Source organism: Diaphorina citri, unplaced genomic scaffold (assembly GCF_000475195.1).
Source record: "Diaphorina citri unplaced genomic scaffold, Diaci psyllid genome assembly version 1.1 scaffold1141, whole genome shotgun sequence".
Classification (NCBI taxonomy): Eukaryota; Metazoa; Arthropoda; class Insecta; order Hemiptera; family Psyllidae; genus Diaphorina; species Diaphorina citri.
In genome coordinates this window covers 73,988-95,143 of record NW_007378570.1, presented here as the reverse complement: position 1 = coordinate 95,143, position 21,156 = coordinate 73,988, and the positions used below count along the sequence as shown (strand labels likewise).

The window sequence follows — 21,156 nt, the reverse complement described above, 5'->3', positions numbered from 1 at the left end:
TGACATGGGACAGTTTTTAGCTAAAGATATATCCTTTAGCAAGTGGCGAAAGCTCCGCGCCGTTTCCAAATAGATCACTGAAGTTAAACAACGTTGAGCGTTGTTGGTATCGGGATAAATGAATGACTATCTGGGCATTGCTGTGGAATATTCCCACAGTCAGACTGGGTGAGGTTTATGTGAGGAGGCGTTAATTGTTTCCGAATGAAAGGTGAGACCCCCGTCACTAAAGACCTTTACAATTATACAGTGACTTTAAACCTCTATCAAACATACAAATCTCTTGATTGAACTTTGGCCAAAAATTTTAGGATAAAAATCAATAAAATTTCTGTTTAAATGGCCTGAAACCGGTTTTCAAGATTTGAATCTCCAAAGACTTAATAACATGAACTCTCACTGAAGAAAGTTAAGAAAGCTCTAAAAGGCGATCTACTAATAGCATCCGTTGGTCACAATAACTTGTGTGTTCATAACAAATCAAAAAATATAAAGCTTTTCTTTATTTCTGCACGCAATATCACTTTCTCCCTCAAAGTTTTTTATGGAGCGCCAGGCAGGTCCCTATTTTACTCTAAGGCCTAGGGCCACAAAGTGATTTTAAACTCGGATTTAACTCTGTTGGCACACACTAATAATAAATATCAATTCATCAAAAAAATAAAATTTAACTCTCGGATTAAGCAATCTCTTGGGTGGAAAATTTGAAATTAACCAATCAGTTTAACCAAAAGTTCAACATTTAAACGGAGTTTAAACGCACTTTTTAGACCTAGCCATTAGAATTCTCTAATCATGTGGTTACATTTTCACTTTTAGTCGTTCAGCCCTCATTGCCCTTTGGGAATTGGTTTCAAAATCCCAATTATCTTCGTTGGTCAATTTGCTTTTGCCAATATGTCATTTCTATTTCTCCTTTCTTCTCCTCCTCCAGGCTTCTTCTTCTCCTTCTCCTCCTTCTTCTTTCTCTTCTTCTTTTTCTTCTTCTTCTTCTTCTTCGTCTTCTTCTTGTTCGATCGCTCTTTTTCTTTCCACATTCGTTTTATAGTATCCAATCATAAACTGGAAAGCAAACTGTTGTAGTATGTGGCGTAGTATTTTGTGTGACTGCTGACTGCGTGTTGGACTGGCCATCTCTGCAATGGAAAGCTTTCTATTTAGGTCAGCACCCAGTCCATAATGTGATTAGAGAGCTAACAGCTTAGAGCACTTAATAGGAGGAGGAGGCGTTAGTAAGAAAAGCGAAAGATTACAGGTCGTAAGTTGTGAGTGACATGGGACAGTTTTTAGCTAAAGATATTCCTCTTTTGTAGGAAGCGGCAAAAGCAAGTCAAATGAGCCCTTTCAAATAGATAACTGAAGTTAATCAACGTTGGCCGTGGTTGGTATCGGGATAAATGAATGGCCATCTCGGCATTTCTGCTCTCCGATAACGAGAGATAAGGATTTTCAACCATTTGTAACTATAACGTTCTCCAAAGATTTAGGTTGATAACCGGTTCCCTTTTGGATACTGAAATGGCGTCTGTACTAAACCATGGGAAATTCAAGATGGCGCGCCATTGAAAACAGTTCCGTTTCCGAAAGTTTCCCGAAAGGAAAAAGGACCTTTACATTCATTATTACCGGGAAAAAAAAGCTCGAAAGAGTCAAGAGTCGAAAAGCGATCTTCTAATTGCAGCCATTGGTCACAATAACTTTGTGTGTTCATAACAAATCAAAAAATATAAAGCTTCTTTTATTTCTGCACGCAATATCACTTTCTCCCTCAAAGGTCAAGAGGTAAGAGGAATTGATAAGACTGGGCAACAAACCGTCGATTATTTCCCAATTTATTATAATCGTTCCATCAAGGGACTGGTCGATGTTATCTAAAGACCCTTAAAGACAAAATCCGGTAAGTCCACTAAACCAATGTTCTTGGGTAGATGTCCAAAATACATAATCTAAATTAAAATTTCCTACTTCTTCTTCTTCTTCTTCTTCTTCTTCTTCTTCTTCTTCTTCTATTTATTTTTATTTATTTATTTTTTATTTATTTATTTTTAGAGTAATGGAGGATTAATCGTACGAAAGGGACGAAAACGAGAGAGCACAAAACAGATATTTTGCGAGCCAAAGTTATCTGAACTACTCGTACTAATATTGAACTTTATCTTCTGTCACAGGTGCGAAGTTTCTCTCAGCTGCGGAACGAATTTTCGGACGTCGACACGTTCTATTTGAGCAGTGGCGGAGGTGTCGGTTCCCCCCTGAGGCGGTCCAGATCCCGCGGCGCCCTTATGAGCAATCCGGTGCTTGTGGAACCCGCCACTGATAACCGGGCGGTCAACAAGCGACGTGCACGCTCAAAAAGTCGACCGCGTGCTTTGTACGCGGCCGAACCCGAGATGGTGCGCTCTGGAAGCGGTAAGTGTGAGGGATGGTGTCGGACATTTTCAGAAGAACAAAATCTTTATTGTCCACCTACAGTTTAGAGTCCATGTATGAGTCAAATCTTAAGGTTTATCCAAACATGGTCAACCGGCCGTCCATTGACATCGAAGGAGAAACTATGTTATCGAGGTAGTGTGGACAGTTCAGTCGACATCGATCGATGGCTAGTCAACTATGGGCCGATTTACTTAAAACTTGGTAAAACCTATGTTAACTATTTTTCTTCGCCAGCTCCTTTCTTTTTATGCTTATTTGCTTATTTGAGGAGATTTTAAATCCATTGACTGGGCTTTTTATGTCTACTTTCACCCTTTTCAGACTACACTCTACTCGAAGTTCTCAAGGAGGAGCCCGTGCGTCTTACCATCCGAGGTATGCGCCGTACATTCTATCCTCCCGTGCACCATGCACCACCTGACAATTCTCCTCCAGACAGACGACTAGTACTTGACTGGGTGCATGGCTATCGGGGCATCGATAGCAAGAAGAACCTGTGGGTGCTACCTAGCGGCGAATTGATGTACTACGTAGCGGCCGTGGTGGTTCTATATGATAGAGATGAGGAACCTCGAACCCAGATCACCAGTCTTCAGTTCGAGACAGAAGGAGATGTGGTTACCGCCGATAGTGATGGATTCATTACAGTCTATTCTGTCGATAGCGAGGGAGCCTATTTTGTACGGCTTGAATTTGAGGTGAGTACATCTACATCATATATGACGTTTGGACTATCAAACTGTTTTGACTTGGAGGGACGGAGTGCTAGCTACCGCGTCCTTTAATGCAAGTACAGTCTGGCTGCGGGTCACTGGGGGACTTTAAACGGGGAGTAGATCAGCTTAGTCTAGCTGACGGACTTTGAAAAGGAAGAATAGGTACCGGAAATTTCCTTTGCTAAAAAATAACAAAGGTTGAGTGCGAAGGGCATCCACTCGTAAAAATTTTGTAACCAAAACCAAAAAAATATCAGTCAGTTCAAGGCAATCACATTGAGAGGCTGACAAAAAAAGTCGACCCGGTCTGAACACGGGAAAAGGCGAAGAATACATATTAGAATACTTACAGTATATGTTCTGATGATCCCAGATAAATCGAGTTTTATTTTTCCAGGCGCATACAAAAGGCATCAGCTCATTGGTTATGCTATCCGAGGGCACTTTGCTGTCAGGAGGTGAAAAGGATCGCAAGATAGTTGCCTGGGACTCGCTGCAAAACTACAAGAAAATTGCCGAGGCCAAGGTAAATGAAACATAAATGCTAGACTAGACATTGAAAAAGTACGTGTTTAACTTTTTTTTTTCTTTTTTTGAACTTTGATATAGAGAGCAGCAACCGGCAAGGTCTTATCGTCCCGAAAGCGAAGAAAGAAGCAAGACAGGATAGAAGACAGCCAGCCGTTCAGGATGAAATCCGCTCCGGGCGGGGAAAAAACGGTCTAGCGCTTACAAGACAGACGCGCTACCCTCCAAGCTAACTAGGCTGACTCGAACCCAGATCACCAGTCTTCAGTTCGAGACAGAAGGAGATGTGGTTACCGCCGATAGTGATGGATTCATTACAGTCTATTCTGTGGATAGCGAGGGCGCCTATTTCGTACGGCTTGAATTTGAGGTGAGTTCTAGGTAGGATAATGATGTAAATAAATTGGTCTGCCACATAATATACCTCTTAGTAGCGCTGTCAAACTCTTTTGACTTGGCGGGGCGGAGTGCTAGCGCGCTCTTTAATGCAAGTACCTAACAATAGAACCTAGTACATAATTATTATACAAGTAGGTACAGTCTGGCTGGGGGACTTTACACATCAGGGAGTATGCTTATGCTATCTCAGTCTGACTGGGGGACTTTAAATAGGGAGGATATCAGACTGGAATTTCCCTTTCCAAAGAAATAATAAAGGCTCGAGTGAGAAGGGCATCCACTCGTAAAATTTTTGTAGCCAAAACCAAATGTCAGTCCATAACACTCACCCCAGGGCGGATTGAGAGGCTGACGAAAAACGACGACCCCGTCTGAACACGGGAAAAGGCGAAGAAGACACATTATGTAGGTAGTTAGGTACTATGTAGTCTTAGAATACTTGGATGTTCTGCTGATCCCAGATATTGAAATGGGGGTCTTCTCTGAAGAAATTCCTGTGCGCGGAGTCCAGTATGTAGGACTATTGCACCCCAGATAAGTATGTAAATCGAGATAAGTATCCAAATCGAGATTTATTATTCCAGGCGCACACAAAAGGCATCAGCTCATTGGTAATGCTATCCGAGGGCACTTTGCTGTCAGGAGGTGAAAAGGATCGCAAGATAGTTGCCTGGGACTCGCTGCAAAACTACAAGAAAATTGCCGAGGCCAAGGTAAATGAAACATAACTTCTAAACTAGATATTAAAAAAGTCCGTGTTTAACTCTTTTTTTTAAGTTTGATATAGGGAGCAGCAACTGGCAAGGTCTTATCGTCCCGAAAGCGAAGAGAGAAGGAAGACAGGATAGAAGACAGCCAGCCGTTCCGAGAACGAACCCTAGCCGTTCAGGATGAAATCCGCTCCGGGCGGGGAAAAAACGGCCTAGCGCTTACAAGGCAGACGCGCTCCCCTCCAAGCTAACTAGGCTGGCAAGGTTTTAAATAATGATGGCAGTTTTACCCACCATTCACTGACAAAGTGTACAAAAATACAGTCACCATTATATTTTGATCAAAAATGTCTATTGTGTCCCCAGTTGGCAGAAATCAATGGTGGAGTTAGAACCATCTACCCTCAGCGTCCTGGTAGAAATGATGGCAACATTTATGTGGGCACTACCCGGAACAATATCATGGAGGGGTCATTGCAGAGGCGATTCAACCAGGTAAAAGTCCAAATCGTTATTAGTTCTTAGAGACCAGAGAGTAGATTTTAGAAGATACCGAGTTACCTACGAGTATACGCCAGGTCCTAGGAGTTATTCAGATTACGACTTTACGAAAGGGGATATGAAATTTGTATGGTCGCCTGGAAACAATTTGATTATGCAATGTGCTAAGCATCATGTTTTAGACCTTTTCAAATGCATAGGTACTTACAAAGTTCTTTTGATTAAATCTGTTGAAAATCTTGAAATTGAAAAGGATTTGTTCATGTTCCTAGTAAACTAGACAACGAATTATTCCTCTTCTTCAGATTATATTTGGTCATGGAAGACAGCTGTCTGCCTTAGCAGTACATCCAGATGATGAGCTATTTGCCACGGCAGGTCAAGATAAAAATATCGCCCTGTGGAAGAGAAATAAACTCGTTTGGTGCACCCAGGTAAGTAAGACGTAGCGGTCATTTGTTTAGGTTTGGACAGGAAGCAAGGACCAGAATGATAAAGCATGAAGAATTTGTCTCTTCATGTTGAATCGAAGAGTTTCAGTGACGGGCGACAAGTTTCCATCAACATTAACCTCACCTAGCCTGAATGGGGCTGCGAAAAGCCAGCAGCAATCGAATGTCCAGAAAGAAGGTTACCTGTCCAGATGTTAACCACACGCAACGTGGCTTAACTTCAGTGAACCATTGGCCACTGGTACATTCAAAGTACTACATATCGCCGCTCCCCTGTCGCCTGTCGCGTTAGCTAGGACTTTAGTTTGAATCTTCTGTCTTCAGTGCACTATTGGGAACTGGTTTATCCAATATACTATCTTCGCCGTCTTAATTTGCTTTCAGGTGATGTACGAGTGTGTATCGCTGACCTGGCATCCGTTTGGTGTGGCTCTGGCAATAGGATCTGCAGAGGGTTATCTCATAGTTGTCAATGCGGAGACAGGAGCTCTCATTACCACCCTGAGGGTGTGTGGATCACCCCTGACATGCATTGCGTACAATCCCGGTAAGAATGGCTTTTTTGAAGAGATTTGATAAGGGGAACTGTAATTGCTGTGCTCTTATCGTCCTGAAAGCGATTTCCTTATCCTATAGGAAGGACAGTATTGTAATTTCAAGAGATTCGATAGAGGGGACTGTAACAACTGAGAACTTGTCGTCTCGAAAGCGAAGAGAGAAGGAAGACACGAAAGGAGACGCAGACGTTACGAAGAGGTTTTTTTATAAATTTGACAGAGGGAACTGTAACTGGTGAGGTCTTATCGTCCCGAAAGCGAAGAGAGAAGGAAGACAGGATAGAAAAAAGCCAGCCGTTCTGAGAACGAACCTTATGTGTTCAGGATAAAGTCAGTTCCGGGCGGGAATAAAACTCGTGACCTAGCGCTTGCAAAGCAGACGCGCTACCAACCAAGCTAACTAGGCCGACAATGTTGTCCGAGAAGTATGCTGTGTCTTTTGGACAACCCAAACTTTGGGAAGTCCGTCCCTAAAATTTATTGATTGTTTCCTTCTTCCTCCCTTCTCTCCCCACCTTATTCCAGCGGGAGACCTGGTAGCTATTGGATCTCAGAACGGCAGTGTGTATCTGATGAGAGTGAGCAGGGATGGAATCAGCTATAAGAAGAGCAACAAGATGAGGGGCACTCAGGCTCTCACTACGTTGGATTGGAGCACAGATGGAAACTATCTGCAGACGGCAACACTGGATTATGATCTTACGTTCTGTAAGTAAATCATCCTGGATGTTGTTAGTAAATGACTCTTTTTTTCGTTAGGCGCTGTAACTATGTGTTAAATCATGTCGTTCGCGCCGGTAATGAACCTTTGTGTTGTAGGAAAATTAGCTTTTTTTTGTTAGGTCAGATAGCAGCGCAAAATATCCGCTATAAAATCAAGGAAAATTCTTTGTGTTCTATGCATACTGTATATCCCATTGGCTCTGATCCAAGAAGCAAGGTTTTCGTTTCCAAGGGATCTGTAAATTGGATGAGGGCTGCTTTCTGTTTCAATGGACTTTACATGGAACCCTCTTGGAACTTCGCACCATTTGTCAATATTTTCTCTGCCCAGAGTGAACAGTGAATTATGTGATATGAAAATTGTTTCGTGGAACCGAGCGATATTAAGGTGTGTCCACTGTCCAAATATAGTTGACGCGCCGTCGATCGATCATCAATCGATGTCGATCGACGGCCGTCGACCATGTGTGGACACACTACACACTTTCAGAGGAAATTCTTTCTTTTTCCAGGGGATGTGAAGACGCTGACTCCAGAGAAGAGTCCTATCGCCATGAAGGATGTTAAATGGTACACGTTCAACGCTACAGTAGGGTACCTCGTGTCAGGTAAGTAAGGGAGCTGGCAGTCCGATTTGAAAGTTAGGAAATTCAAGTGACAGGTAGGTATCTTATGTATTTCGTTCCTTCCAAACTCAGTGGTGCCGTGATTAACGCGTCGGACTTCGGATCTGGAGGTTGGTGGTTCGAATCCAAGTCGTGTCATAAAATTTATCTACTTAGATGTAATAATATTGGGGAACGATATTTTTGTGACAAGCATTTAAGAGGCTTAGCACAATTAAAAAAAAAAAATCCTTTATTTCGTTAATTCCACAAAATAGACACCTCAGAGTCCTCAGATGTACATATACTCGTATGTCAAACTTAGGAATATTAGCCATCGTTTTCCCCTCAGCCCTCACACAGGTTCTGTCAAACTGAATGCCTATCCACCGGCGTTATCACATAAAAAAAGTTCGTTTTCGCTCTCCTGTAAATTTTCAAAAATGTGGCTTTACTCTCCTTTGTATTGTAAGTGTAAGGGACGCTTTGATGTTTTCTATCAACTGAAATTTAGATGATGTCTCTACTTTACTTTTTGCTCAGGTATTTGGAACAACCGGTTCTATCCCATGACCTCCATGATTTCTGCGGTGAACAGATCTGCAGCTCATGATCTTCTTATTGCGGGCGATGTGGATGGATACTTGCGTCTCTTCAGGTGAGTCCTCAGGCGGAGGTCCCGGGTTCGATTCTCCGAAGAGTCGGTTCTGTGCTTGGAATACGGAGAAGACGCTTAATCTTTTAATAATGCTGTGATATTCACAAAACAAACCTTACCGGGAATCGAGCAAGCGACCTAGCAGTCCTAGCACTTACAAGGCAGACGCGCTAGCTTCAAGCTAACTAGGCTGGCAGGTTCTAAATTCTAGATTTGTCTTGGGCTCTCAGCTTCACCGCAAATAATGAATGATGATTATTCTCTGTTTTCTGTCTGGCTGGGGGACTTAAAGACTTTAAATAGGGAGGATTCCGCAGCCTTAAATTTCCCTCGCTAAAGATTTAGCAAAGGTTGAGTGCAAAGGGCATCCACTCGTGAACATTCTATAGCCAAAACCAAATGTCAGCCCAAAGCAATCACCCCAGGGCTGATTGAGACTATTGAGAGGCTGTCGAACCACCGCCTGAACACGGGAAAAGGCGAAGAAGAAGATTAACATCTGTTTTTATGTTCGCAGATACCCATGCATCAGTCCTAAGGCGGAATATAGTGAGGAGAAAGTATACAGTGGTCAGATCAACGCAGCCAGGTTTATGTTTAATGATAGGAACCTGGTGACTGTAGGGGGATCAGATGCTACTCTCATGTTATGGGAGGTAGTGGATGACTAAGTACCCACTGTGGAGAAATGCACAAGTTTCAAAGCTAGAAGCCAGGACCCTATTTTACGAACGACTCTGCACTCCTCACTTTTTGCTCTACGCGTCGGAATAACGTCGTTACTGAGAAAAATAAATGGGGTGCCACAAGTTTTAGGAGAATTAGGGTGGAACAACTCTATTATTGGGTTATTTCCCCTGTCGCTTCCTGTGTCGAGCTTCTTGATATTATATTAGAGTTCCGGAACCTAGTCACTCGATTAGGCATCTAAAACCCCATGCAGTTTTTTTCCTCAGTATACCTACAACATACTGTTTTTCAATATTTTCTGCACGTGGAATAAAAAATTAGGAGTGCAGAGTTATTCGTGGAACAGGCCATCTAGACAATTAAGAGTCGATTTTTCGTATTTAAACGAGAAACATCGATACATTGATAAGAAAAACTCGTTTTACCTTTTCAACATCCCTGGCTAAATCCCAGAGATAAGAATGCATCATAATACCTATTACCTATAATTAGGTAATTATTATATGTACCTACTTTATCATTAGTTCGAATGGGAACTGATAATACAGGAAAACAATAGCAAAGGTTTTGCATTCTAATTAACAGCAATTGAGATTTACAAAGATTTCTAATACAAAGTTAACACGTACATATACATAGTTGCCTTAGATATTTTTAAAAACGAACTATCTTCGACCATTTTCCTAGGCAAATAGAGAGTCATTTTGGTAAATAGAGAGCCTACTTCCCGAGACGGACTTGACCATAGTCCCATTCAGGTACCCTCAAATGAGCCTCAGTTATTGTCTGTGGCTTGACAGGGCTGGTTTTGTCTTAGTTTACGTCCTCCAGCAAGATAGGTAAATAGGTCTCAACTCCTAATAATCCTAAATACATAGTGCTAAAGTACAAAATACTCGTACAAACCTACCTACTTTCTCGCGAAGAGGAAACCAATTTACAGCTCTTATCAGTTGCTGATAACGGAAATCATTGTCGGAGATAACACCTCCCATTATCACTTTAATAAAGTTAATATACTGCCAGTTTATTTCTATTTTAATTTTTACCAACATATTTCCAATATTTTATAGGTCAATATTTATAATTTATAGCCACATAGGATATAGTTACACTATTAGAGAAAAATGTAAGTATTTATTTCAACTAACAAATTAAGTATGATACCTATTTATTTTCTTAGGTAGGTATATCTAACTTTTTACATGTCGAACTTGTTCTTGTGCCATTTGTAATATCTAGGTACATTTAGGTACCTATGTATATCTGTTTTCCCTAGAGATGCAGGAGCTGGTCAGAGTTTCAAAAGACTTTGCACTTTGTAAAAGTTATAACGTAGGCCGTAGGGAATACCCATTGAAAAAAAAACTTTTAAAAACATTAGGTACCAACGTAACCATTCATCATGCCTAAATTGTTGCTATGACGTCAAAAAATTCAAAATCTGAAGTGCAAAGTTGAAAAGTTATTTAGGTAACTACGTACGTACCTATACCGATTTTTAACCTCTGTTAGGTACCTACTTTAAGTAGGTAATTAATATGTCCTTTAACTGTAAATAAAAATAAACATTGATCCATGGACACAGATGTAGGAATCAAAAATTTAGTGAGCTTTTGTTCGACAAACAATGACATTAGTTAGTAGACCAGGAGTTATTTTTCTATTAAAATACCTAATCTCAATTTTATGCCATTTTTTAAACAAAGGAAAATAATAATATTTTCGTTAATTTACTTACCTATAAGTTCAAGCTTTATTAGATTTCTTTTTTCAGTTTATAACAGTGTGTTTTCTTTATTATCGGTAGAGCCAGGTATCTCCTTTTTCATTTACAGGGCAAGTTGGCATTATTACCTGAATCTTAATAATTAAAAAGAACTAATAAAATTATTAGTTTTTAATTTAAAAATAAATAGGTAGGTAGGTAATATTTTAAGAGAATACCTACTCCCAGCTCCCACTACTTACCTAAAAGGGAAAGTAAAAAGTTCTAGGGCAAAGAGGTTTTTCGTAGAGGGGAAAAAACCTCCCAGACATTTATGTCACCCGTGGCAACACTGTATTGTTTTGTTTACAAAATTCTTATCTCCATCACTGTCATTACTATCACTATTATCAGTGATACAAAATCCAGATTTTTGCTTATCACGGCCTCTTTACTAGTTATTTGTACTTTCATCTCATGATATAAATAGGTAACTTTCCATACATAGAACTTTTCACTCTTGTACTTTGATCAACAGTAACTAACAGATTACTACAAACAAGGAACAGGAAGCAGAGAACTCATCAGCATCGGCAATCATTAGAAAACATTCCAATCTCTAGCTCTAGACTCCTTTGTGTACTTGGTGCTAATAAATCTAGTGTTTTTCTCTTTGTGTTAAGTGTTTTTTTTTTTAATTAAATATTGTGTAATTAATATTGAAAATGTCTGCAATTACGAAAGGTAAGTGTATTATCTTCTCTATCTGTCTGAAATCTCAAAAAATCAAAAAGAAACCCTCAACAACCACTTGTTGCTTAATAGAAATCTGAGGATTTTGGAATTTTATTCATTTCCGTGTGACATTACTAGGTACTTCAATTGAGGTTTTCAGGAAGTAGGCTTTTTTGTGTGATGAAGATCATCTTAAAATCCATATAGTTTCATGGACAGAATTGTATCTAGAAATGTTCAGCTCAATACCCTCAAGCTTAGGAACTGACTAAACAACATCCTGAATAATTTTACACAATTACCTATTTTCTATTTTCCAGGAATTTTCATTGTAGCAGCCAAAAGAACTCCATTTGGTACTTATGGTGGCAAATTTACAAAGACCTCTTCCACTCAATTACAAACAGTTGCTGCTAAAGCAGCACTTGAAGAGGGCAAGATCAACCCAGAACTGGTTGACTCTGTCGTAATAGGCAATGTTTTGGCTGTAAGTAATAAATTCTAGCTTTGTATTAGTTGCAAAGGTTGTGCCTGTTTCTTTTTCAACTAAGGTTTTTACTTTTTATCCTTGGTAATTTGTTATCAATTTTGCATTATTAACCTTTGAACAGTAAAAATGTTCATTTTACTTAATTTATTTCACAGAACACATCTTCAGACTCCATCTATTTGCCTCGTCATGTCAGTCTTCATGTTGGCATACCTGTGGAAAAACCTGCCTTAGGAATCAACAGGTTATGTGGCTCAGGATTCCAGTCTGTAGTGAATGGTGCTCAGAATATTTTGGCTGGAGATTCACAGATTGTGCTAACTGGAGGAGTTGATAACATGAGTCAGGCTCCTCATGCTGTCAGAAATATCAGGTAATTAAGTGTGCAACTAACTCAATTCACATTAATTCACAGAACACATCTTCAGACTCCATCTTTTTGCCTCGTCATGTCAGTCTACATGTTGGAATTCCTGTGGAAAAACCTGCCCTGGGAATCAATAGGTTATGTGGGTCGGGATTTCAATCCATAGTGAATGGTGCTCAGAATATTCTGGCTGGAGATTCACAGATTGTGCTAACTGGAGGAGTTGACAACATGAGTCAAGCTCCTCATGCTGTCAGAAATATCAGGTAAACAGGTGATAAACTCACCCAACTGGGCAGCATGTACCTAAATATTTTTCATTGAACTATTTCAATGGACTTAGGGCACAAACCAAAGTAATTAACTTGGAACAATACCAACAAAGTAGGTTATTGATGTACCTACTAACAAAGGGACATTTTGGTGTAGTAGTGAAGTTAAATAATCTGAAAAATGTGATGTGAATGTGTTATTTATATTTCTTGAATAACTATGTACTTAGTTCCATTGGACTTTAAAAGAACAGAAATTAAGTAGACACCTAATCACATACGGAATTTTTCATTCCAGGTTTGGTGTGCCCCTGGGAGGTCAAATGGAACTGGAGGACACTCTGTGGACAGGACTCACTGATACGTACTGTAAACTACCCATGGCACTCACTGCAGAGAAGTTGGCAGACAAGTTTGGCATTACCAGAGATAAGGTGGACGAATTTGCCCTCAGATCACAGACTTTGTACAAGAAAGGTAGGTATTAAAAAAAAAAAAAAAAAAAAAAAAAAAAAAAAAAAAAAAAAAAAAAAAAAAAAAAAAAAAAAAGGGTATAAAAAAAAAAAAAAAAAAAAAAAAAAAACAACCCATAGTTTGTATGAAATGGGAATTTTCACATAATATGTTGAACCAATATGTAGTGTTATTGTACTAGTAGTGGCATTATTTCATATGTACCTACTTACATAAAGATCAGCTGCTACTTATTATTTTATGGGATTCAGATTTGTAATCATTAATCATAGAATGGAATAAAGTTTTAAATAATAATTTATTAAAACTATACCATTAGAGTCAAACTTAATAGACAAGCAAAGATTTCATCTCTGTAAGAGGGAACTGCACAAACGACCTGCCCTATGGCTCTCAGCATAGTACACTGTTTTTACTATTGTTTTGTGTTCCATATTCTCCTCTGTTCAGCTCAAGATGCTGGCGTATTCAAATCAGAGATTGCCCCAGTCGAAGTGACAATCAAGAGGAAGCCTGTGTCTGTAGATGCAGATGAACATCCTAAACCTCAAACCACTCTGGAGACCCTGGCCAAACTTCCACCGGTGTTCAAGAAAGACGGTGTGGTCACTGCTGGATCAGCTTCGGTAAGTTTCTCATACTATCTATCTGAGGAATACTGATGCTTTGGAGGCCGGAGGATAGTAAATTATTGTTATATGAGGTGTGACTATTACTGATGCTGCTACAGGAAAACTAGGTATGTCCCCCATTTGTTGTAATGCACATTTTTTAAAGATTGAAATCTCATCTTTTGATTGAGAGATCTCATGTATCTGTACTCCAATTATTTTTGGTTTTACCTTGAATTCGTTTCACTTTATATCTTCTTCGCGTTCCTATCCGTTTCGGATGTTGGCGATCATCATGCCTATTCTGATTTTGTTGGTTGCTATCCAGAACACTTCTGCTGAGCTCTTGTTGAACTTTATATGTGACGGCTTTTCACATGCTTTTCATCTCTCCCCTCAGGGTATTTGTGATGGAGCCGGAGCTGTTATAATCGCCAGTGAAGCTGCGGTCAAGTCACACAACCTGACTCCCCTTGCTAGACTGGTGGGCTATTCTGTGGTTGGTGTGGACCCATCCATTATGGGCATTGGACCATCACCTGCCATCAAGAATCTGCTCAAGATTGCTGGACTCGGCTTAAACGATATTGACCTTGTTGAGGTAAGTATGGAGTGCAATAGTCCTACACACTGGACTCCGCACACAGCAATTTTATTAGGAAAATACCCCATTTCAATGTAATGTAATGGAGTGTGTTTGAGTGAGAAGCAAAATAGACTTAACGCCTGCCTCGGTGGCGTAGTGGTCAAGACGCTCGCATTCTGAATAGGAGGACGCGGGTTCAGTCCCGGGTGAGACAAAGAATGAGTGGCTATTTATAGTTGCGTTGTCGGCATTTTGACATCAAAATATTTACGAAATGCAAAGTTCAAGGAACTGTCTCCAGGTTGGGAAAGTTTCCGAAAAGTTTTAAAGGCAGCGATGTCAACTTGGAATTCCCAGCAAATGCAAAATGCTCATCAATTTTGAAAAGCTTTCGTAATTTGCTCATCAATAAACCTCTTCATTTCAGATCAATGAAGCATTTGGAGCTCAAACTCTGGCCTGTCTGAAAGATTTAGACTTGGACATCAACAAATTGAACTTGAACGGAGGTGCCATTGCTTTGGGTCACCCACTGGGGGCGTCTGGCTCAAGAATTACGGCCCATTTGGTTCATGAGTTGAGGTAAGTGGATTTTTTCAAGTGGTTTTACGTCACTGAATAACACGTAAAAAAGAAACAAATGAGATTTCTTAGCGTATTTCCTGATTTCTCCCCCCTGCTGCTGCAGGTGTAAATACCTGCAAGTAGGGTACCTATAACTACGTATATCTATTTACTCAGTATAACTTAATATAGGTACCAACTCACCTACATCCATAGGTGAATACTTCTACAGTCTACACATAAGTACCTACCTTTTTTTACATTGGATATTTTATGGAACTACATAACAAATTACTCTATATATGTATGTAAATTACAACATACCTATTATGTACCTGTATCAAGTTTCCTTCGCGGTGTTATGTTAATCTAAAGCGACCTGTGCTATGTACCTACCGGTAACAGGGTTTATTTTATACAAGAAAAGCATAGTTTTTTCCTCTCAGCATTTATGCTAATTACTTTGTGTGACCTCTTTCGTATATATTTAAATCGGAAGAAAATGGGTGAAAAAGATGACGAAGAGGAGGGCATTCTAAGGGAGAAAAGGTAATATGTAGAAAGTAAAAAAATATAGAATAAAGGGTTTTCCGTCATCCCCTAGCGTAGCATAATTGTAGCGTAACACGATAGACGCTTGTTATTTGAGTTGGAAATTTCGTTTTACATACTCGGAACGTACTAAAAACCCAGAAAAGACCTGATAAAAAAACTAATTATTTTTGTGTACCTTATACCTTTCATGCAAAAGATATGAATTTTTCGTATTTGCCTAGAATAAATTCGTTCAATGCAAGACACTTTGTGTTTGCCTAAAGGTATTCCATACCTCGGCTGGGATTGAACCCACGCCCTCCTGTTTACCAGGCGAGCGCCTTGACCACTACACCACCGAGGCAGGCAGTATTGAACCACTAGATACATGTTCTAATTTTTGTCAAGTTAGGCATTCGCTGTTTCTTTTAGTATCTTGGGAACATTTTATTGGTACTTAAATAGGTATAGTATAATGTATGTACATAAGTATAGTCAAATATAATGAGAAAGTATGAAATTAGCAAATTTATTTAGGAACGATTTATTTAGGACCGAAATTGTTTTCCGTTTCTACTTACCTGCTTCTAAAATCTTGGCCTGTCGTTTTCCCTCGGCCACGTTAATATCGGCAGCTCGTATTCCTTCAGATTCTAGAATGGCCGCTCTTTTTATCAAAAGCTTGCACTTGAAAAAAAAAAAAAAAAAAAAAAAAAATGACCGTACTTATAGGGTTATAACACTCACGTTACCTCTTGAAAATTCCTATTGATAAGCACTCTGTTTTGAAACTTTAACCACCTTGGTAGTATTGAACCACTAGATACATGTTCTAATTTTTGTCAAGTTAGGCATTCGCTGTTTCTTTTAGTATCTTATTAGTACTTAAATAGGTATAGTATAATGTATGTAGTCAAATAGAATGAGAAAGTATGAATTTAGCTAATTTAGGTATTACTAAGTATTTAGCTGAAACTTTTTCGTTTAGGAACAATTTATTTAGGACCGACATTGTTTTCCGTTTCTACTTACCTGCTTCTAAAATCTTGGCCTGTCGTTTTCCCTCGGCCACGTTAATGTCGGCAGCTCGTATTCCTTCAGATTCTAGAATGGCCGCTCTTTTCTTTCTCTCCGCTTCTACTTGCATTTGCATAGCTTCATTCACACGCGAGGGCAGTTTGATATCTCTAATTTCATAACGGAGACAAGTGATGCCCCACGCTTCACTGGCATTGTTAATAGCGTGCACGATGGACTCGTTTAGACTCTCTCGCTCCCGGAAAACTTTGTCTAGTGAGATTTTACCCAACTCTGATCTGAAATGGAAGAGTGATTTTTTTTTTCTTCAGTTCACCTTTTGTAGTTGGACTTTAGATAAGACATTAAACTAAAAGACCAAATATTATTCGTTGGAAGGTGTATGTAATAAGCACTTTGATGGGAAACTTAATTGGAAATAGAGCAACTGGGTAAGAGAGGGGAAGAAAAAAAAAACTTCAGGTAGATACTTGGTAAAAGTCAACATCTATGTCATTGAAGTCCCATGTCATTGAAACCTGATTAGATCTTTTGTGACATCAGGTTGTTACCAATGTTACCTAGTTACCTCATTGTTGTTTGTGCTAATTGGGTGATAGCAAACTCTGGATCTTCAACTCCATAGCTGGCAAGATAAGGATCATTGATTTTCAAGTACAGAACTCCATCTATGCTCAATGTTACATTGTCTGATGTGATAGCACTTTGCTGAGGAACATCAATGGCAATTTCTTTTAAACTTTGAACATATTTGATTTTATCAATGATTGGAATGAGGATGTTCAGTCCAGGTTCCAATATCCTGTGATATTTGCCCATCCTTTCTACAACCCAGGCCTAAGGAAAGAAAATATATTATGAGTAAGTAAGTAGAATCCTGAAAATTATTGGTCCGAACAAGGTCTGAGGACATGGTAGTGTTCAAGGCCAAGTTTCAGAAAACACATTTGTGCATCTTACAACTACCTTTTGGTCAGGACAAAAGCTCTTACATGACCGCTATGTTCTTCAATTCTGTACAGAGGGAGCAGCACTATCGAACTCTCAAGGATATCGCACATCACTTCCTGGCATTGGGTTTGCAGTCTTCATCATCGCTGTAATATTCTGCTAGGTCACCTGACTTGTGAGGATGAGAGTCAACCTTCTTGTAAATTGCCAACGCCTGTAACAAACGCGAATGGAAGTTTAGACTAATTGAAACGAATCTTGCCTACTTTATATGGGTTTCAGTCGATATTGACCGACTGTATTGAAGGCAGACCGGGTAGACATACGATTGAGCAAATCTACTAATTCTTGTTCAAATAGATCTTCCTCACAGCCAGCCCATAACTGTATTAGAAAATCAACCTCAAGGGAGAAGAAACTGAAAACCGAGAAATAACTATTAATCTGTGTCCACACATAGTCGACGGCCGTCCATCGGGTGAATCTATGTTGTCGAGGCAGTACTGAAAACCGAGAAATAACTATTAATCTGTGTCCACACATAGTCGACGGCCGTCCATCGGGTGAATCTATGTTGTCGAGGCAGTGTGGACAGTTTAAGTCGACATCGATCGACGACTATGTGTGGACACAGCTTTAGAATCATCTTACCTGTGTAACCATAGAGGCAATGTTATTGGCATCACTAGGTACAATGAGAGTGTTGTTAGTTTTGGCCAATTCATTGAATGCCTTCACATATTGTTCCGCTATACTAAGAGATGCGGCACTTCGTCCATCCTTAGTTTCCAGAGCTTTGGCCACGAGGTCTAAACTTTTAGCCCGAGCTTCTGCCACTGATAATAGGGCCGTGGCCACAGGTGTAGTACAGGCGCTATCACGCCAAAAGAGGGCAAACGAGCACGGTTGGTCCCGTGGTAACGCGCTTGCTTGCCATGCAGAAGGTCCCGGGTTCGAATCCCACCATCGACAAAAATTTGTACTCGTTTTTCGATTGCAAATACTTCAACGGGTTACTTTCTGGTGTTCTCGTGTTGACCCAGCACCTAAATGGGAAGTATTATGTCTCTTCTCACCCATCTGATGAGAGGCATACTAAGGGATGGGCATGCTACGACACAGACCACATGCGTCTAATGTAGCAGTTGTTTCATTGCTACGAAATAAAAACGGCGGTGAAACAGTCATCTAAAAAAAAGAAAAAAAAAAAAATTGCCCATAGGGGTATAACACTCACGTTACCTCTTGAAAATTCCTATTGATAAGCACTCTGTTTCCAAACTTTAACCACCTTGGATTTTCAAGATGTCTAGTAAGTAGGTACCCCCACAAAAGCACAAATGTGAAAAAAAGGCCAAGTTCCTATCCAAAAATGTCGGCCTATAAAAGTGGTGAGATCAGAAAATTAAGGCCAAGTCTGCATTCCCAATTTTTCGTGTCTGCTGAAAATGCTGGATCTCAATTCCTTCAACCTTCTCTCAATTTCAACTTGGCAATGTTTTCCTTTTATTTTCATGTTAATTAATTCTTCTTCGAATTTTGTGCTTTTTCAAGAGGTTTGATAAAGGGAACCGTAACTGCCAAGGTCTTATCATCCGGAAATCAAACAGAGAAGAAGGATAGGATAGGAGAAAGCCAACCGTTCCGAGAACAAACCCCATCTGTTTATCATGATTCTAATTTTGTTTTTCTTTATCCTTTTTGTTTTCCAGGAGAAAGAACTTGAAGTACGGAATTGGCTCCGCTTGTATAGGAGGTGGTCAAGGTATTGCTCTATTGATCGAGAGAGTTTAAGGTGGCTCACTTCACACACAACCGACCAAGGCTAACTTCATCATCATGACTGAAGAACACCACAAGAACCAGGTCTACAGTCGCATGCTGACTTCATGTTGGTCCGATTTTGGACGTCCTTCATGCATTAAATTTGAACTTGCATAGAAAACGCAGGAGTCCAAAGTACATTTCAACTTGAGATTGTAGACTTGGGGAAATTTCTATACTTAAGGTGGAGGGTTGATTATTAATCAAGGAGTTTGTGGAGATTGTTCAAAAATACATATTTCAATGAGACTGATAGGTTTTACTTCTCAATGTTTTTCTGTTTTTTAGCATGTTTCTGTTTGATTCGTGGAGGCCAGAAGAATAGAAGGGGAACCAATTTGTATTTAAGTTTACTGTTCTATTTTTCCAAGGTCCAGTCGTTTGTTTCAAATAAATTAAAGAAGTAGGTTATGAATGATATGATGCATCGAATGCAATCTTTGGTCAAGGCTTTTTGCATTGTCTTTGTGTGGTATTGAACTGTATGTCCTTTGAAAATAATCAAATAATTTTATAATCTGCGAGCTATTATATGTTTTTACAAAAATTAATCAAATTAAGACTGTATACAAATTGTATTAAACGTAATTAAATATTGATATTATTGTTTTTATTTTTGAACTTTCCATCAAAATCAGTTTAAGCTAAACTAGAGAGGACAAAGAAAGTAATATTTCCTAGCTGAACTAGAAAATAAAGGACATTCACCGAAAGTAGTGGATCCCCAAATATAAAATAAATGCTGCCATCAAGCATTTAGTAATTTTTCTCGGTCTTAATTGGGTCATCCACTGAGGTCAGATACCTGAAAAATAAAACTGCCAGTTCTGTAGGCAATTTCAAATAGGTCGCTTTTAAAAGGAATGATTAACTTACTCAAATGCAGTAGACAAGATGATAAAACCGGCTCTTTCCTATAGTAATGGTTATAGGCAGATAGGCTATTGAACAAAATTCTTAGCTTACAATAACCAACCTTTATTCAGAGCTGGTCAGGACCAAAATCAGTTTAAGCTAAACTAGAGAGGACAAAGAAAGTAATATTTCCTAGCTGAACTAGAAAATAAAGGACATTCACCGAAAGTAGTAGATCCCCAAATATAAAATAGAAAATAAAAGAAATGTTGCCATCGAGCATTTTGTAATTTTTCTCGGTCTTAACACAAGATATTGTCTTGTATATCAACAAATTTCTAATTAAGTATTTGTTTGTGAGCTATGTATAATGGTAGGCAGGGCCCCTAAATATATCTCTGAAAATTTGGAGCACCCTCCCCTTGACAAAATCCTGAATACAGCCCTGATTATGTTAAATAGCAAGGTGACTTTTTTTTTGCAAGGAAATAATTTTTTTCTTCTTCAGAAACATGGTGGGAACAATCAGTGTTGGCTGTCCTCTTGACCTGAATCAGATCAACTCCAGGGTGCGATATTCAGAGTATAATCCAGGCAAATTTCATGGCCTGATTATGAAAATCTTAAATCCTCGTACGACATGCTTAGCATTCCAGTCAGGAAAATTGCTCATTTTGGGTGCTAAACATGAACACGACTGCAAATTGGCATCACGGAAATTCGCCAAAATCCTCAAACAGCTGGGACATCCCGTGAGTTTATTTTCTCCTTTTCCAATAAAAAGAATTACTATATTTTTGCTGTTGTGCTAAGTTAGGTATGTTGTTCTGTGATAGGTACAAGAAACCTTATAAGTACCTACATTCTTTCTTATTCTTATTTAGGGCGTCCTGATTGAATACTCTTTGAAACGTTGATTGATGTTGTAATTTCCTGAGCCATGTTATTTATTTAGAAATAAAAAGAAAAAATAGTCTGGTCTGGTCTCGTCTCAAAAAGATACTCGGCAAGCCTAGTTAGCTTGGTTGGTAGCGCGTCTGCCTTGTAAGCTCTAGGCCGCAGGTTCGATTTCCGTCCGGGGCGGTTTTTATTCTAAATCATTTTGAAGAAGCATTATAATTATTATGAATCCATTTTGTTACTTTTTTTATTTTTACTCCAGATCAAATACCAAA

At 39.3% G+C, this 21,156-nt stretch overlaps 3 protein-coding genes across 4 annotated transcripts in view; all 3 read left to right on the top strand.

Moving 5' to 3' along the window:
- Positions 1–1,732: 1,732 nt before the first annotated feature.
- On the top strand, positions 1,733–11,276 carry LOC103514427 (echinoderm microtubule-associated protein-like CG42247; the record flags this gene model as incomplete). Its single annotated transcript, XM_026827398.1, has 14 exons — positions 1,733–1,782; positions 2,169–2,409; positions 2,755–3,131; positions 3,547–3,675; positions 3,907–4,047; positions 4,661–4,789; positions 5,153–5,281; positions 5,593–5,721; positions 6,124–6,286; positions 6,822–7,004; positions 7,532–7,627; positions 8,168–8,282; positions 8,800–10,101; positions 11,095–11,276. Coding segments are annotated over 13 exons (2,036 nt in total), but the record flags the coding sequence as incomplete, so codon positions are not given.
- LOC103514425 (3-ketoacyl-CoA thiolase, mitochondrial) lies at positions 11,251–19,725 on the top strand. 2 transcript variants are annotated; one of them, XM_008479300.2, is made up of 8 exons: positions 11,251–11,424; positions 11,736–11,902; positions 12,321–12,538; positions 12,843–13,021; positions 13,469–13,644; positions 14,030–14,230; positions 14,643–14,797; positions 19,015–19,725. In XM_008479300.2, exons 1-8 carry the CDS (start codon positions 11,406–11,408, stop codon positions 19,094–19,096), a joined length of 1,197 nt encoding a protein of 398 aa, XP_008477522.1. In that variant the 5' UTR covers positions 11,251–11,405; the 3' UTR covers positions 19,097–19,725. The 2 variants fall into 2 exon arrangements, with proteins under 2 accessions (XP_008477522.1, XP_008477523.1); XM_008479301.3 differs by lacking the exon at positions 12,321–12,538 and adding an exon at positions 12,061–12,278.
- Positions 19,726–20,490: 765 nt separating this feature from the next.
- Positions 20,491–21,156, top strand: part of LOC103514426 (TATA-box-binding protein-like) — an 8,224-nt gene continuing 7,558 nt past the window's right edge. The window contains exon 1 of the mRNA XM_026827400.1: positions 20,491–20,733. Coding sequence (XP_026683201.1) covers positions 20,494–20,733 — 240 coding nt within the window. The 5' untranslated portion in view covers positions 20,491–20,493. The remainder of the gene's footprint in view (positions 20,734–21,156) is intronic.

Coding starts and splice junctions, on each gene's coding strand:
- LOC103514425 (XM_008479300.2), top strand. Junction 12,539..12,842: donor CATGCTGTCAGAAATATCAG/GTAAACAGGTGA, acceptor TTTTCATTCCAG/GTTTGGTGTGCCCCTGGGAG. Junction 14,231..14,642: donor ACGATATTGACCTTGTTGAG/GTAAGTATGGAG, acceptor TCTTCATTTCAG/ATCAATGAAGCATTTGGAGC.